Consider the following 15,356-nt stretch of genomic DNA (forward strand, 5'->3'; position numbering starts at 1 on the left):
TTAATGATTTAAACTATCGTGTTAACGTGACATTTACAAAGAATACATTAACGTGCAAAGGTGAAAAATTAATTTATGTTCAAAAGTATATAAAACGTTTATTTAAATCTCAATTCTCTACATTATTCTTAAGGCATACATTCCGTAGCAACGGCAATCGGCCACGTAACAGGACCCTTTAAAATTATATCTTCCAACAAGGACTTAATTTTAACAAATCTTCGTTTAAATTCTAAACCACAGCCTTTAGATAATCGGAAGTCGACCAGTATCTTGCCATCCATCTCGACGATATTTGCTTTAAAAACCAAGGGCATTTTTCTTCTATCCATGCTTGATATAGTGATCTGCACAAAATAATTCTGTGATTTACTAATAATTTTTTATAAACACGTTAGTTTTAATCATTATTTTACAACTTACCGTGCCACAGTCATTGATACGACAAGTGTAATTTTCGTTATTTAAGCTATTTATTAGTCTTTTCACGGTTTCTTCCAATTCGGTTTTAACGAAAAATCTTGTCATTCGTCGCACCAAACGTTGGAAGGTATTTTGCTGTGAATATGAAAATAAATACAAACAATTATATATACATATACAGGGTGTTCGGCCACCCCTGGGAAAAATTCTAATGGAGGATTCTAGAGGCCAAATTTTTGAATTTAATTGTTAATAACTTTTTAACGAAGTCTCAGTCAAGAAATTGGTATTCTTGATTTTCGTCTTATTTTGGCCTCTAGAATCCCCCATTAAAATTTTTCCCAAGGGTGGTCGAACACCCTGTATATATAAACGGATTAATTGTTTTAATTTTTAAATATTAGCCACTGCAGATGAGTTGCACTACCTGGCTTGCTTGTGTAAATTTGTTTTGTACTTGTGTACATAATAATAAATCTTCTATATGAGCAGGCTGCGAAAACGAGAATCCTGCTCGTTCTTCCAAATTAATTTGTACTGTATTAGTTTCTATTCCGGGTAATTCGGGTTGCGACAAGCAGAACCTTGTCAAGTTTTCGTCTTCTAACACCTGCCTCGAGTCTGTCTCGTCGGGTCGAATATAACCTTCTATGCTTCCAGCTAAGATACAAAATTGTTAACGATATTTTTATATTCTCTTAACGTATTAAATTATATTGCAGAATAGCAAGAACGAAACAGTAACTACCGAAGTTTTATTTACTCGTAAATCGAAACTTTTAATGATTCAGTTTGGATGTATATGCCAGTGCTCTTTGCTTTGGTAATCTAGCTTTATGATCCTTAATTAAAATCATAGAGCTGTATTACCAAAGTAAAGGCAAAAGCCTAGATAATCTTGAAGAATAACTTTGATTTTTATGCTTAATAATAAAAAAAAAATAAAAGATAATGTATCAGATACTTACAAATATATGGAAAAGCTTGGGTGCTTTCAGTATCCACTCAGTTAGGTACCAAGTTGCTTTGAGTAATTTAATGCATACTCAGAGTCACTCAGTACCTGACCAAGTAAACGCTTAACCATTTCCATGAAGATTTTGCGAGAACACAGTTACAAATAAACAAGGTAACAATGTTTCGCGTATAAGATATGTTACGTACCTTTTTGGAATTTCTTGACAAACCACCTGTGCCGTTTGATGTCCTGTATGGTACATCTGGATGATGGAGAGTGCGTAAGAATATTTTTAATCAGAGATAACGAAGAATTATCCAACTTTCTCCACGGCGTGAAAGACATGTATTTTCCGTTTCTCCATGTCATATATTCTGGACACTCTGCCAAGGACTGGTCCCAAGGCAGTTCTATAGTTCAGATACGGACCGGTTAAAAACTAAGAAATGTAAGTTACACATTAGAGACATAAATCATCGACCTAACGATTACGAAGGTCTGCACTTTGTATACGAACTTGTTATCGATTTATTTTTAATCTATTAGCCTTTATATTTAAACAGTTTAATAATAATATAAATTTGCTAGTTTGTATTACGATTTCGTTTCTTTATTTATTCAAGCGTTTCCGAGCGACAAGAAATTATACAGAGTGTTAGGCCATCCCTGGGAAAAATTTTAATGAGGGATTCTAGAGGCCAAAATAAGACGAAAATCAAGAATATTAATTTGTTGATGGAGGCTTCGTTAAAAAGTTGTTAACGTTTAAAGTTCCGCACCTTCTCGAATTTTTTTCTCGAAAGTGGGTAGGATTTCGGGGGTACGTGTAATGACCAAAAATGCTTGTAATTGTCCCCTGAAATTAAATATAATTTTTCCAGAACGATTTGAAATTTTTTGAATTTAATTGTTAATAACTTTTTAACGAAGCCTCCATCAACTAATCGTCATTCTTGATTTTCGTCTTATTTTGGCCTCTAGAATCTCTCATTAAAATTTTTCCCAGGGATAACCGAACACCCTGCATAAAAAGTAGTATTAACCCCTTCCTGTACTTTAACAAATCTGACTCGTGATGGAAGATTTTGACCCAAACATAAATATCACGAGCCAGACTCGCGAACAGCAAACTACGATCGTGATTGAGTTTTAGTTCCTATCGGTACGCCACAAGAGTTGGTCACGACTCTTATAATTTCTGTTACAAAGCAGTTTAGCATCAGTCTGGTCTATTTACCCCGCGTTGACGCCTACCCGGATTTCGTCGAGCTAAATAGCACGGGAAGGTGTTAATGTAATCTTCAAGAAGCGATATCTGTACGGTTTTATCAAGATTACCTCCAGCCAGCAAAGCCACGAGAATTATACCGCAAGACCAAATATCGGCGGGTTCAGCGTGATAAGGGCGCAATAATACTTCTGGAGCAACATATGGCAATGTTCCACATCTCCTTTCCAGGCAACGCTCTTTGCCTTGCATACGATATATTGTTGCCAGACCAAAATCGGAAATTTTCAAATTGTCGTTTTCATCTAATAGTAAGTTCTCTGGCTTCAAATCTCTGTGTGCAACTCCTTTACTATGAAGATACTCGACAGCGGAAATTAACTGTCTAAAATATTTTTGTGCTTCCCATGCAGACATACCGACATCAGGTTCTATTTCAATTAAGAAGATTTCTTTAAATATCAAACTTTTCTGTACCTTTTATAAACCAGCAACGACGTTATAGCTTACCAATTCTATCGAATAGCTCTCCACCCGAAGCATACTCCAAGAATATATATTCCATGTTTGGTTCGCTACGCTTCCCAAAATACTGTACAATATTAGGATTAGATAACATACGATGGATAGCGGTTTCTTTGCGAACCGTTTGCCGAGCATCTGGATGCTTTTCTAAATCTATCATTTTCATAGCAACAGCCTCGCCTGTAGACTTATTTAGAAGTAATTTCACTCTGAAAGAAACGAGTGCTTATTTTTTTAACAGAAACTTCTTATCAAACGCATGAATATTTAAAAGATATTTTATCTTTAGTAATATTTAAATTGTACGTAAAATGGAATATTGTAGTGATACCAAATAATACTAAAAGAAGTTGAATCAGCTTGGATAAATTTGATTTTCCCGAAAGCATACAGTATAAAAATTTTTGAAAATATTAAATTCGAAATTTTGAAGATAATCGATAACGTACGTCGAATCGTAGAACGTAAAGCTATAAAAAATACGTAAACGTACTCGCCGTAAGCACCTTCTCCTAAAGTGTGCCCGAATATCCAGCCATCCACGAATTCCGTCATCCTGCTTCAGCATACCTCTTCGCGATGGTGGCGAGGATCTTTGTTCTCTGATCGATGCTCTTTCAACTATAAGAAAAGAAATTAAATTTTTTTTCGCAACGTATAACACGAACGACAATTATTTCGTTTCAGCGCAATGCTCACGTTAGATCATTTTTCATAATAACGATCGGCCTCCCGAAGCACGTGGTTTTAATCATGCCGACGAAACATCGTGCTTTCGATCGAACCGAACGTGAAACGATAATGAATTACATTTAAAAGCGTGAATTTACTCGACTTCTGTAGTATTTCTTCGGTTCCGTTCCTATTAATCTCATTGACAACGTATCGCTACGAAAATATGTTTCTAAATTAAAATACTTTTCCCGAGGATCGCGAAAATTACTGTTACGAGAGAAAGTACAAGATGACACGAGAGCAGTGCTACCAGACAGCAGACCGGTACCCAGAGGAAATTGCCCCTCCACTTACACACACTAATCCATAGTCATGCGTACGTGAACTCTAATAGCTTCGGGGATTCGAGAAAGAAAGCGAATGTGAGTCTTTCCTTCTCGATCTCGACGTATCTGAGATCCGATTTGCATCGACCAAAGAAGGACAGACTCTCATTCGCCTTCCTTCTCGAATCCCCGAAGCTGACCGAGGCGCAAGCGCCTCACGTACACGTGGCTGCGCACTAGCGTGCGTGAATGGTGGGGGCTGTTTCCTCTGGGCACCGGTCTGCCATTTGGTAACAGTGCACAGATAGGTATTCGTCACTGTGAACTGAACGACGAACCACGCATGATCTGGACAATTAAGTGTAAAATTGTTGCGTTCTCATTGGCCGAATACGGATATTTAGAGTTCTGAAATCCCTGCTTATCGACTTGTTTAGTAATTTCGAGACATTGCGTGATATTAACTGTGTATATACTACGTATAATATTGTAATCAGCACAAACGCCATTTCAAGAATTTTTACGTTTGTTGTTCTACATCTTTAAACGTTTCCTCGAAGTTTTTACGAGGTTAGTAATTTTACGTGCAGGAAGTACATTCTATGAAATTGGTAATACTTTGGGTATAAATAATAATGAACAGATATATAGTAAACTCATAATCTTATCGATCTCTAAAGTAACTAGAACTTTCACTTTCGAAATATCGTGGACAAGTAATTTTAGCTATCGTTTTTATTTGTTATTACAATTATTTTAGAACATACAATATCGTCGGTAATATACTGTAGCGTAAAAAAGTTATCTTAAACGGTAATACAATATTTTACAAAAGACCTTGTCTTTTCAAGTCCTCGTACGTTTTACGATTAACTACGTTTCCGAGAGAATCTTCGAACTCTTCTTCCTGCTCCGGTTGCCAGCGTTCTGCTTGTTTCTGCGCCTTCAGTTTCTCCCACAAGGCTAGAGCATCCTCTATTTGCGTTACGTTAGCAAAATGTGCAGTATTTGGAATGCCGAGGCAACGCATACCGTGCGCGTGCCTCCATTCCGCGAAGTGCCTTTGAAAAGCTTTTGGTCCTTTGTACGTAAAGTTCCCGCATATTTCGCAATTGTAGCTGATATTCAAGCCATGCAATTTGTACAACCAATATGGTATAGGTTTGCCATCCCATCCGAGGGGTAGATTTTTCGGATTGTAAGGTACTCCATTGTCGTCTTCTTCCTCAGATTCGCTAGCGCTAGCCTCTGCATCGGAATCCCCGCGTTCGCCTTCCGTCCTAGCTTGTTTCCTTTGAACATTTTCTTTCGTAGCGACACGTTGCGTGGACACTAGCTCTGCAAGCCTATACGCTTGAGCTTCCAAACATGCTACTTCCCTCTGCTTTTCCGAATTTCTTCCTTTACCAGATTTCCTGTTTCTATTATTCTTAGCTAACAAATTTGGATCCAAAGAAGCCTCTCCTTTTGTACTAAAAAGTCTCTGAGCTCTCTCCTCCAGAGTACCGCCACACTTTAACCCTAAAGCCATCAGAGCTGATTTTAACCTGTCCAATCCGAGAGACGCGAGTTCCTCCCAGGAAGAAAAGGCGGACAGTTCTAAATGAGCACCGACATGAGTCAAAGCACTGCCAGTTTCTTTTGGCCAGCCCGGGAAAGAGTTGTTCTCCCATTGTGCTTCAAACTCTTTGTTAGCTTCTTGAAGTTCCGTATTCATGTCGAGCAGTGGTCTGACTCTACTCAAGTAGTCATTTAAATATTCTAACAAAGACTCTACGTATCGTTGGTACTCAGCATTTTTCCTCTCCCTTGGAATATCAAACAAATGGTCGAAAGTTGATAAATACGTGATATAATCTATTTTTTCTATTCCCTTAAGGTTAATGTATTTCTCGTAACACTCGTGGAGGTCCAAGTACTTTCCATAACCCTCTTCATCCGTAAATTCTACAAGATTCGAAAGGTCCTCTGTAGGATTCTCTCTCATTTTGGCCAATTCCTCGAATTCTACGGACATTGGGATACTTATTTCGTTAGGGTGTCGCCGGTAAAACTCTTTTATGGATTTCAATCGTGAATAGAACTCCGAGAATTCATTTGGACCAGAAAGTGCTTGCACCTGTACAAAAAACGATTTATATTGTTTTTGTAACGGAATTAACAACGAAACAGAGAAACGATCGACGCACTTCCTCTTTCCTTTGCCCATCCTTATCCTCGTACAAATCCTGCAAATGTAACGTACTGTCCATATACTGATCGAGTAGCATCTTCAATCGATGCTCTGAATTTATACTTTCCCTGTGCCCCGGTTTTTTATACAGCATTTCCTTGACCATCGCATCCATCAACCTTTCCCTCTCCTCGTGATAACGCCGTTGTTGCTCCAATATCGTTTCCATTTTCGCGATTTGTATGAAAACACAACTGCATTTACGAAATAATTGACATTTATAGGAAGGTTATAATACGTTTCAACATAGAAACGAATTCGTGCGAGTATTTTGCACGTTTTAAAAGTGTCGTCATCTTACAACGACCATAAGAAAATGTAGGGAGCATAAGTAACTCCCTAGTTACTACCGCAGATGGTGCAGTTGGCGCCGATGCCAACCGTTAAGATGGCGGCCAGGGTGCTCTAGAGGATTTGTCTCTAGGCACTCCGTGGTCCTCGCAAGATAGTTAGAAATGGCGTCAATTGGTACTTTGGAATCACTCGTGATTCGATCACGTTCATTCCTAATCATGGTGATTTCTCACAGTGATTCATGATTCTTCGTGATCGCTTTTGATTGGTAGGGGATCACAGTTAACGTGAATCGCTACTAAAACGCCATCTTTCGGATCACGGTCGTGAATGGAGTTTAATCACGAGCGTGATCGTGATTTTCTGATCACTGTGATAAATCACTGTTAGTGATTTTGCACGCATTGCGTAGGTTACAGCCTACAAAAACATGAACTTTGCGGCAAATTCAATAATGTTAAGAATGAAAATGAAATATATGATAAAACGACGTTGTGTCACTAACAAAAATTAGCGTATCCAATGATAAAAGAAAACTATTTGATGTTCGAAACTTTAAAAATAGCGTATGTGTAAAATTAAAAATGATAAATAAATAACAAAAGCATTGAATTTAGAATTTCTTTAAGTAATTCTTTGTAAGATCGATAAGTCAATACTAGAAAGGTTGTAGGTTTTTGGAACCCAATTGATTTTCATCAATTTTCTTCATCTCTTTAAATTTTGTAAAAATAATCTTGTTTTGAACACGACAGACTATATCTCTTCAGCTTAAATCGATTTGTAATGTAATCGTGATATTAATTCTTAGTCCTTTAATATCAACATACGCAGTTGCTTTTCGTTCCTAATTTGTGCATCCCTATGGCTCAGGTATCACATTTATATATGTATGCATACGTATAAATGTGTAATATGTATAGCAGAACATGTTGCAGTAGTTAAAGTTTGAAAGACTTCGAAATAAAGCAGCTAAAGAAAGAGAGTACTAATCTGATTAGAAAGTAAAACCCTGTATGTAAGATTTCCCAATTCGTTGTCGACCGGTAAAAATTATTTGCCACACAGTTTGTAAAAAAGGTTAATACGAGACATTTTTCCTCTAACGTGGTATGATAATATTAAAAGGAAGCGATAGGATCTATAACGGTTATAATATACATATTTTAAGAAAATTATATGTATTTGTAGTATAGTTACAGTATATGTAGAGCAATGGTTTAAGTGTAATCGAATATTTGCGTTTGAAGTGATATTATAACCTCTCAGTCACGTAATATTTACTTGAAACTCATTGTCTGACTGCATCTCATCGTTCTTTTATTAATATCTGGTTCTTTATTATTTAACGCGTGAATATTTTCCATTTTTTAGACAAACATGACGGAAGAAATTAAAAAGAATTTAAAAACAGAGATAGATAAATATAAACAGGTTCAGAAAGGTATTTTACCTGTTATTTATATTAACAAACAATATCCTTTTTAATATACTATAACATTGTAATTAATTGAGCATCCTGTTACATGTAGATTCTGTTTGTATCAGATTACCACAAAGCGTTGAGTCAAAGGCAACAACTGGACGGGCAATTGAATGAGAATGTTGCAGTTAAGAAAGAGTTGGATCTCTTGAAATCAGATGACAATGTTTTCAAACTGATAGGGCCGGTTCTTATTAAACAGAACTTGGAGGAAGCAAAGGAAAATGTTGCCAAGCGTATGGAATATATCTCTTCTGAATTGTGAGTTAATTTACATATGGACAATGTGTAAGCTCAGAAATTATAAATCAATTTCTCTGTCGATTTAGGAAAAGAGTGGAAGATTTGATAGTTACGTTAGATAAAAAGCAAGAAACACACCGGGAAACACTGGAGAAATATCAACAGATGTTTCACCAGGCTCAAGTGAAAGCATCTCTTTCTCAACCTAAGGCATAATTTCGTACATGAAATCTCAATGAACTTAACAGCGTTTCACTTTGTTACATCAATGTCATACTATCCTCAATTAAGATAGAAAATAAGAAAAAAGGAAGAAAAAAAAAAGTATTAACGAATTACGAAATAAATCGAAAGTTTATTATTCCTGGAAACTCTTGCATTTCTATGTATCTTATAGTTTAAAAATTTTATTGCTTTTAACGTGTCAAGAATAAATTTACAGACCTAATAAAAGTTGCCTTTTTATTATCGTATATAAGTAATAATTAAACCCCATTTAACGTATTGCGTTATAAAATTAACTTTGATGTTCAAAACGAACGTTAATTTTATCTATGCAACCATTAATAATCATCTAACCTAACATTATGATCACAAATATAAAAGTACCGAGATCGATACTTCAATTAAATATTTCGTGTATAGTAAAATAAGGAGATCTTAGCAATTTTTATGCCAGGAAGTTTAATTAAACAATTAAGCATTTTGTTAATCGACAGATTATTCGTGTTTACGTGACAATAAATATGGCGGTTTATCTGTTCCCTCCCAGTCATAGAATCGAAGAACGTTTTGTTTTGAATTGAGAAATAGAAAGTAATTAACTGTTGTACAAATATATACTTCTAACAAAACAATAATGTTATTATCGTTAAAACCAGATCATAAAAAACATGTGCTACTTCTTATGGATTACACACCGCAGGGTACGCAAATTATTTTTCCCTCTAATTTTGATCGATTTAGAATAATAACTAATTCGTCGATATTTCGTCTTCAGTTTTACAGGATTTCTGCAAATTGGCATTAGATTATTTGCAGAAAGGACCAAACGTTAAATTGTATAATGCAGCAGCTCGTAAGCAAAGCGAAAAATTCGTCAATTCTGACAATAGTTCGACGCTGTATTAATTTGCTTTATCTTTTTTTTTTCAGAGAAGTTGGAGGTGGAAGTGGACGTAATTAAACATTCAGTCGAGGGACTTGTTAATTTGTTGCTAGAGAGCTGTAGATACAAGGCAATACAAGCTTTTTAATTTCAATATTCAATATTTCATGTTTCATGTATTTTACAATAATATTTTTGCAGTTAAGCTCAGAGGACTTTAGAGATTCTGTAATAGCTTTAGGTTTCTCGGAAGACCAGGAAACAATATTGAGCAAATTATACAATACCAAGAAAGATGAAATATCAAACATACTTGCAACTATTGGATTTAAATTCCCAGAATATCACGATATGGAATGGAGGTTTGAAGTTCAGGTATTTGATTATCATACTTTTATCCTTGTGTCGCTACTGTATTAAATTTAAATGTTTTATGCGATGTATATATCTTTGTAGCTTGCATCAAGATCGTTACTGAAACAAATTGATCCTCTTCTTACTTTGGATTTGTCCATAAAGAATTCAGATGAGAATGAAAATGTCGAGCATGTATTACTTCAAACTGACCTTGTTAATTTGTTGCACATGGTACACGAATTAGAAGAGGCTCTTAAGGAGGGTCATAGTCAACACACTTGTAGACTCTCAAGAGCAATAAAATAATATTTATCGCAATTGCAATGTACAATCACATTAACACAATAAATTATGAAATGTCTGACAAATATAAATAATTTTTAATTTTTTACAGTAATAATAATAAAATATACTACGCGTTATTTAAATTTAGACCGATTGTCAATCTGATTCATAAATGCATATGTAATGTTTCACTGTAATTAGATTATACTACATCCCAATTGACAGTACTTTTTATAGATCATGCTGTACTAACACTTGTAAGAGTGATGCAAACGCATTCGATAGAACTGTAGTTAGATTCATTTGAATATTTTATTGGATGACTTTATTGGATCTCACTTCACAGAATGCATATAAAAGAAGGGCGGAGCATTTGTAGCTGCAGTTGAATATGACTATTGTAATGTGAAGAAAGAAAGTTGTTTCTTTTCGTTTAAAAGTGTTAAGATTAAATGTATATTTTCACGATATGGAGATAATCACCTCTGCCAGTTCCTGCAATGTGTCTACTCCATCGTTTGTCGGAGTTATACCTTTACCAAATTCAACCTTGACAACTACTATGGGTCCACAGTTTGCAAGACAGTTTATGCGTTTTAACAATCAAACAGTTGTTAGTACAGCACCAGAAGATATGTTTCATTTGATCGATACGTATTGGTAATTTATTTCGTCGTTATTTATTTCGATTGACGTGCATCTACGATATTTTAATATTTTTTTTTTAAACACAGGTACCAATTCCCTCCCTTGCATCCATTATGGTACAAAATTTTAGGCCTTGTTATGATTGTACTAGGAATTATAGGATGGTCTGGAAACGGTGTAGTGGTTTATGTATTTATAATGACGCCGTCACTGAGAACGCCAAGTAATCTGCTTGTAGTAAATCTTGCTTTTTCAGACTTTATAATGATGGGTTTCATGTGCCCCCCCATGGTAATTTGCTGTTTCTACGAAACGTGGGTTCTTGGTAAGAAGAATCGCCTTAGAAATAGAATATTCAAAATTTTAATATTAAAAATAATAACTTTTATTCAGGACCCCTAATGTGTGACATTTATGCAATGGTTGGTTCACTGTGTGGATGTGCATCTATATGGACAATGACAGCCATTGCCTTGGATAGATACAATGTCATAGTGAAGGTATATATACTGTAATTAATTATAGATAAAACTAACGTTCTAACGAAATTATTCAATTTTTAGGGGATGTCTGGAACACCCTTCACTATCAAGAAAGCCATACTCGAGATCTTAATCATATGGCTGTTTGGTTTATTATGGACAATTTTACCCATAGTAGGATGGAACAGGTAATGCTACAATTAAGAAAATTACTTTTCCGTGTCATTAATGAACACGTGTAATTGTTAACGCGTAATATGGCGATTAGATATGTTCCAGAGGGTAATATGACAGCGTGTGGAACGGATTATCTGTCTTTAGATTGGGGCTCCAAAGCATACATATTAGTCTACTCTGTTTTCGTCTATTACATGCCGTTGTTTACTATTATTTATAGTTATTACTTTATCGTCTCGGTAGATACATAAAATTAACATTACTCGAACACGTCTAATCGTGTTTACATTTACATATTACTTATTAACATTTAAACAGACCGTCGCGGCTCACGAGAAAGCAATGAAAGAGCAAGCGAAGAAAATGAACGTTGCATCTCTACGATCTGGAGAGAACCAAGGTCCCAGTGCCGAAGTGAAGCTAGCAAAGGTATCGATTATACAGGGTGTTCAGCCACCCCTGGGAAAAATTTTAATGAGGGATTCTAGAGGTCAAAATAAGACAAAAATCAAGAATACCAATTTGTTGATGGAGGCTTCGTTAAAAAGTTATTAACAATTAAATTTAAAAATTTCAAATCGTTCTGGAAAAATTATTTTCGGTTGCGGGGGTCAATTACAATCATTTTTGGTGAAAAGACATACCCCCGAAATCTTGCGCATTTTCGAGAAAAAAATTCAGTACGGGCGGAACTTTAAACGTTAATAACTTTTTAACAAAGCCTCCATCAACAAATTGGTATTCTTGATTTTTGTCTTATTTTGGCCTCTAGAATCCGCTATTAAAATTTTTCCCAGGGGTGGCCGATCACCCTGTATTTCCTAATCAATCTGATTAACGTAGAATTTAATTTGAATTAAATTTATTTTAGGTTGCATTGACGACAATCTCGCTGTGGTTTATGGCGTGGACTCCGTATCTCGTGATCAATTACATCGGAATATTCAATCGTAACCTGCTCACTCCCCTCTTCACTATATGGGGATCACTCTTTGCTAAAGCGAACGCCATATACAATCCAATCGTTTATGGGATCAGGTAAATATTATAGAGATACAGTAATGCTATGGTAAGTTATTGATGTTGTTATAAACGTATCCTGTGCAGCCATCCAAAGTATAGAGCCGCGTTGAAGGAGAAGTTACCATTTTTGATATGTGGCGATACCGAGGAACAGGCCGCCGGCGGAGAAAAGTCCGCGGAGGCCGGAGGAAACTCTTAGAATACCGGTAACCCAAAGTGCTTTCAATTGTACGCCACCTGTCAGTAATTAAACGAACACAATTGTCTTGTTGCTTGCAGAGTTTATTTGCATTTATAAAATTAAGGTACAGATACAACACTCTCATCATACCTTGCGATAATATGATACATGTTTACCTATCTAGTAAACACAGAGCTGGTACCTGCTATACCAAAGTGACCATGTATATTGCCGGGCAATAGAATGTACAAAATCAAAATCTTTACCTATGGCTTGATGTTAAAATGATTCGCATTGTGGTGGAAATGGGAATCACACGTTCATCAATCATAGGCGACCAAAAGATTTCTCATTTAATACCGGATGTTAGAACAATTCCGTACACTGGGAACATATTGTGATCGAATGGATACGCTTATCAGACGATGTTTCTCCTACCCCGAGCACGTTCGATGCGAATTTCAAAGTTGAACGTGACTCTCCCGTGGCTTGTAAAAAAGAGGATCCCTCAACACGACAACCGATATTAATATTTACAAATCGTGTCTGTAATTAAACCTAGCATCGTCCTTCCTTATCCTAGTCGGTCGTATTTTGATTTTTATTGTTCATCATTCTTTGATCGTTCGATCGAAAGTGTGTTTCGTTGATTTTACGCGTTTGCCTTTTCGCTGTCGGCGACGGTGGTGGTGCCGGAAACAGTGGAGGTCGCATCCGTGTGTGCTGGTTCGGCGGCGCACGCCAGCGATGGGAACTTCTGGAAAAGCGCGGCTCGGTACTTCGGATGGCTGAAAAAATAAACAGTAAAAATCAGCGTCGACGATCGAGTATTCATTTAACCAGATTTCGTATACCTGATCCCGTAAACTATTGGATTGTAGACAGCGTTAGCTTTGGCGAATAGAGCGCCCCAGATACTAAACAGCGGACTGATGCTCATGAGATTGAATATGCCGGAGAAGTTGATGACCAAGTACGGTGTCCACGCCATGAACCACAAGGAGATCGTCATAAGAGCAACCTGGAATCGTTAGACACGCCTCATTGTAGGTGAACGAAATTCACGTCGTTCGAGTATACACATGTGTATGTACCTTTGCCAATTTGCACTCGGCGCTGGTGTTTTGATTTTCGCTTGATCGCAGAGAGGCCACGTTCATCTTTTTGGCTTGTTCGCGCATATTCTTCTCGTGAGCGGCGACCGCTTTGATGATAAACCAGTAGCTGTAACAGATGAGGAACAACGGGAAGAAGTATACCCAAATGCTGTACAAGATCAGGTAAGAGACAGACAGTATGTCTCTGCTAAAGTAATCGGTACCGCACGCCGTCATGTTGCCCTCTGGTACGTATCTAACGAAAGAAAATAACGTTTACAGTTAGTGGTATCGAACGTGACAAATGTTAACGGTCGACCAAACGATGGAACATTACCGATTCCAGCCTAACACAGGCGCGACAGTCCAAACCAATGAGAAGACCCATATACCCAGTATACGGAGAATAGCTCCGTTAATGGTCAGCGGTTTACCAGACAAACCTTTCACGATTACGTTGTATCTGTCGAACGCAATCATCGTCATCGTCCAAATGGAGCCACATCCGAACAAGGAGCCCGTCATCGCATAGATCTCACAGAAGAGCGGTCCAAGTACCCATGTCTCGAAATAGCAATTGATCACCTGTCGGGAATGGAATTATCGCATTTTCGAGCTTCCCAATTAACGAAAGAACGACAAACATCGAACGTGATATGCCTCGAGCTAACTTTGCAATTTGTACCGTAGGGGGAAAACTACAAGACCGGGTTTGTCGCGGCACGCACCATTGGCGGAGACATGCAGAGCATCATGCAGAAGTCGCTGATGGCGAGATTTATAACGAACAGGTTGCTCGGCGTACGGAGGCTCTTCGTCGAGAGGAATATGTAGACGACCATGCCGTTACCGCTAACGGAGACGAAACCGAGCACGCCGATCACGAAGCCGAGAATCGCGTGCCATAACGGATTTAGCGGTGGGTACTGGTACCAGTGGGCGTCGATCAGATGTAGCATTTCGGGTGGAACCTTGTCCACTACAGTCTGATTGCCGAACTTGGAACCTTGGGCTCCCCATGAGTAGGCCTCGTAGCTGGGTCCCGAAATGACGGTCATTCTTAAATCTGTGAACATTAAATGCCACTTTGACCGCCTTCCTCTGTTAAACTTACTTAAAGCAGTTTGTATTTAACGCTATGTCTTTCCCCCCGAAAACGTGACTAGTTAAACGTTTGCACAAACGAATTAACACTGTTTTGCATTAACTTCCAGGCACTCGAAGGTAGTCACCGATCACTCTTCCTCTGGCTCACCTTCAGGCTACTTGGAGAAAAACGTGCTAAAACGAACTAGTCCAAGTACACGTCTCAGATTGTTAATTTCGGAGTGGCCACGCAGATGGGTCGTTGAAATTTAACAGAAGGATGTGTAGGAAGGTCTGCTCTTGTTGGGTCCACTGTTGGATGCGGCTCGTGTCAACGTCGTTCGGCTTCCGTTTAAATATGCACCGATATCTTGGCTTGACCCTGCTATATGTACCCTTGCGCCTAGATTTCTATATGTCGACGCGATCTAAGTCGACAAACAGTCTTAAGAAGGTCTTTATTAAGTTAACGAGGATTTAAGAATACCTTGGTGCATCTTCAGTGCCGCACACAGAAACCTTAT

General features: G+C 37.5%; 6 protein-coding genes across 10 annotated transcripts; 3 read left to right on the top strand and 3 right to left on the bottom strand.

Moving 5' to 3' along the window:
• Positions 1-79: 79 nt before the first annotated feature.
• Positions 80-4,104, bottom strand: Grp (serine/threonine-protein kinase grp). Its single transcript, XM_076774511.1, has 8 exons — positions 3,834-4,104; positions 3,628-3,755; positions 3,120-3,343; positions 2,720-3,040; positions 1,588-1,791; positions 851-1,083; positions 424-558; positions 80-347 (listed from the first exon to the last, which is right to left on the bottom strand). Exons 2-8 carry the CDS (start codon positions 3,687-3,689, stop codon positions 129-131), a joined length of 1,398 nt encoding a protein of 465 aa, XP_076630626.1. The 5' UTR covers positions 3,690-3,755; positions 3,834-4,104; the 3' UTR covers positions 80-128.
• A 751-nt stretch (positions 4,105-4,855) lies between these two features.
• Positions 4,856-6,645, bottom strand: Noi (splicing factor 3a subunit 3 noi). Its single transcript, XM_076774102.1, has 2 exons — positions 6,325-6,645; positions 4,856-6,254 (listed from the first exon to the last, which is right to left on the bottom strand). The coding sequence occupies exons 1-2, from the start codon at positions 6,535-6,537 to the stop codon at positions 4,962-4,964; spliced, it is 1,506 nt and encodes a 501-aa protein (XP_076630217.1). The 5' UTR covers positions 6,538-6,645; the 3' UTR covers positions 4,856-4,961.
• Positions 6,646-7,376: 731 nt separating this feature from the next.
• On the top strand, positions 7,377-8,841 carry Pfdn6 (prefoldin 6). 5 transcript variants are annotated; one of them, XM_076774133.1, is made up of 4 exons: positions 7,377-7,535; positions 8,037-8,106; positions 8,211-8,406; positions 8,475-8,841. In XM_076774133.1, exons 1-4 carry the CDS (start codon positions 7,527-7,529, stop codon positions 8,602-8,604), a joined length of 405 nt encoding a protein of 134 aa, XP_076630248.1. In that variant the 5' UTR covers positions 7,377-7,526; the 3' UTR covers positions 8,605-8,841. The 5 variants fall into 5 exon arrangements, with proteins under 5 accessions (XP_076630248.1, XP_076630250.1, XP_076630249.1 ...); XM_076774135.1 differs by lacking the exon at positions 7,377-7,535 and adding an exon at positions 7,560-7,772; XM_076774134.1 differs by lacking the exon at positions 7,377-7,535 and adding an exon at positions 7,561-7,742.
• Positions 8,842-8,986: 145 nt separating this feature from the next.
• LOC143347026 (COMM domain-containing protein 2-like) lies at positions 8,987-10,230 on the top strand. The gene is made up of 5 exons (XM_076775841.1): positions 8,987-9,314; positions 9,389-9,466; positions 9,544-9,626; positions 9,698-9,871; positions 9,953-10,230. Exons 1-5 carry the CDS (start codon positions 9,248-9,250, stop codon positions 10,157-10,159), a joined length of 609 nt encoding a protein of 202 aa, XP_076631956.1. The 5' UTR covers positions 8,987-9,247; the 3' UTR covers positions 10,160-10,230.
• Positions 10,231-10,536: 306 nt separating this feature from the next.
• On the top strand, positions 10,537-12,740 carry Lop2 (long wavelength sensitive opsin 2). Its single transcript, XM_076775837.1, has 8 exons — positions 10,537-10,798; positions 10,873-11,111; positions 11,180-11,286; positions 11,350-11,456; positions 11,537-11,684; positions 11,764-11,874; positions 12,317-12,483; positions 12,553-12,740. Exons 1-8 carry the CDS (start codon positions 10,608-10,610, stop codon positions 12,665-12,667), a joined length of 1,185 nt encoding a protein of 394 aa, XP_076631952.1. The 5' UTR covers positions 10,537-10,607; the 3' UTR covers positions 12,668-12,740.
• Lop1 (long wavelength sensitive opsin 1) lies at positions 12,730-15,168 on the bottom strand. The gene is made up of 6 exons (XM_076775838.1): positions 15,002-15,168; positions 14,475-14,812; positions 14,084-14,331; positions 13,744-14,002; positions 13,504-13,670; positions 12,730-13,437 (listed from the first exon to the last, which is right to left on the bottom strand). The coding sequence occupies exons 2-6, from the start codon at positions 14,802-14,804 to the stop codon at positions 13,302-13,304; spliced, it is 1,140 nt and encodes a 379-aa protein (XP_076631953.1). The 5' UTR covers positions 14,805-14,812; positions 15,002-15,168; the 3' UTR covers positions 12,730-13,301.
• Between the last annotated feature and the right edge of the window lie 188 nt (positions 15,169-15,356).

The sequence above is a fragment of the Colletes latitarsis genome, chromosome 10 (genome assembly GCF_051014445.1).
Source record: "Colletes latitarsis isolate SP2378_abdomen chromosome 10, iyColLati1, whole genome shotgun sequence".
Lineage (NCBI taxonomy): Eukaryota > Metazoa > Arthropoda > Insecta > Hymenoptera > Colletidae > Colletes > Colletes latitarsis.

Excerpts from the sequence above, each read along its gene's own strand:
- LOC143347026 (XM_076775841.1), top strand. The coding sequence starts at position 9,248 with ATGTTATTATCGTTAAAACCAGATCATAAAAAACATGTGCTACTTCTT. Across the intron at positions 9,315-9,388 it reads TATGGATTACACACCGCAGG|TTTTACAGGATTTCTGCAAA; the intron begins GTACGCAAATTA and ends TTTCGTCTTCAG. Across the intron at positions 9,627-9,697 it reads TAGAGAGCTGTAGATACAAG|TTAAGCTCAGAGGACTTTAG; the intron begins GCAATACAAGCT and ends ATATTTTTGCAG.
- Pfdn6 (XM_076774133.1), top strand. Across the intron at positions 8,107-8,210 it reads ATATAAACAGGTTCAGAAAG|ATTACCACAAAGCGTTGAGT; the intron begins GTATTTTACCTG and ends TGTTTGTATCAG. Across the intron at positions 8,407-8,474 it reads GAATATATCTCTTCTGAATT|GAAAAGAGTGGAAGATTTGA; the intron begins GTGAGTTAATTT and ends CTGTCGATTTAG.
- Grp (XM_076774511.1), bottom strand. The coding sequence starts at position 3,689 with ATGACGGAATTCGTGGATGGCTGGATATTCGGGCACACTTTAGGAGAA. Across the intron at positions 3,344-3,627 it reads GGAGAAGGTGCTTACGGCGA|AGTGAAATTACTTCTAAATA; the intron begins GTACGTTTACGT and ends CGTTTCTTTCAG. Across the intron at positions 1,792-2,719 it reads CGTGGCTTTGCTGGCTGGAG|AACTGCCTTGGGACCAGTCC; the intron begins GTAATCTTGATA and ends TCTGAACTATAG.
- Noi (XM_076774102.1), bottom strand. The coding sequence starts at position 6,537 with ATGGAAACGATATTGGAGCAACAACGGCGTTATCACGAGGAGAGGGAA. Across the intron at positions 6,255-6,324 it reads ATGGGCAAAGGAAAGAGGAA|GTGCAAGCACTTTCTGGTCC; the intron begins GTGCGTCGATCG and ends TTTTTTGTACAG.
- Lop1 (XM_076775838.1), bottom strand. The coding sequence starts at position 14,804 with ATGACCGTCATTTCGGGACCCAGCTACGAGGCCTACTCATGGGGAGCC. Across the intron at positions 14,003-14,083 it reads CCTGTGTTAGGCTGGAATCG|ATACGTACCAGAGGGCAACA; the intron begins GTAATGTTCCAT and ends TTCTTTCGTTAG. Across the intron at positions 13,671-13,743 it reads CCGAGTGCAAATTGGCAAAG|GTTGCTCTTATGACGATCTC; the intron begins GTACATACACAT and ends TAACGATTCCAG.
- Lop2 (XM_076775837.1), top strand. The coding sequence starts at position 10,608 with ATGGAGATAATCACCTCTGCCAGTTCCTGCAATGTGTCTACTCCATCG. Across the intron at positions 10,799-10,872 it reads CATTTGATCGATACGTATTG|GTACCAATTCCCTCCCTTGC; the intron begins GTAATTTATTTC and ends TTTTAAACACAG. Across the intron at positions 11,685-11,763 it reads GTTATTACTTTATCGTCTCG|ACCGTCGCGGCTCACGAGAA; the intron begins GTAGATACATAA and ends ACATTTAAACAG.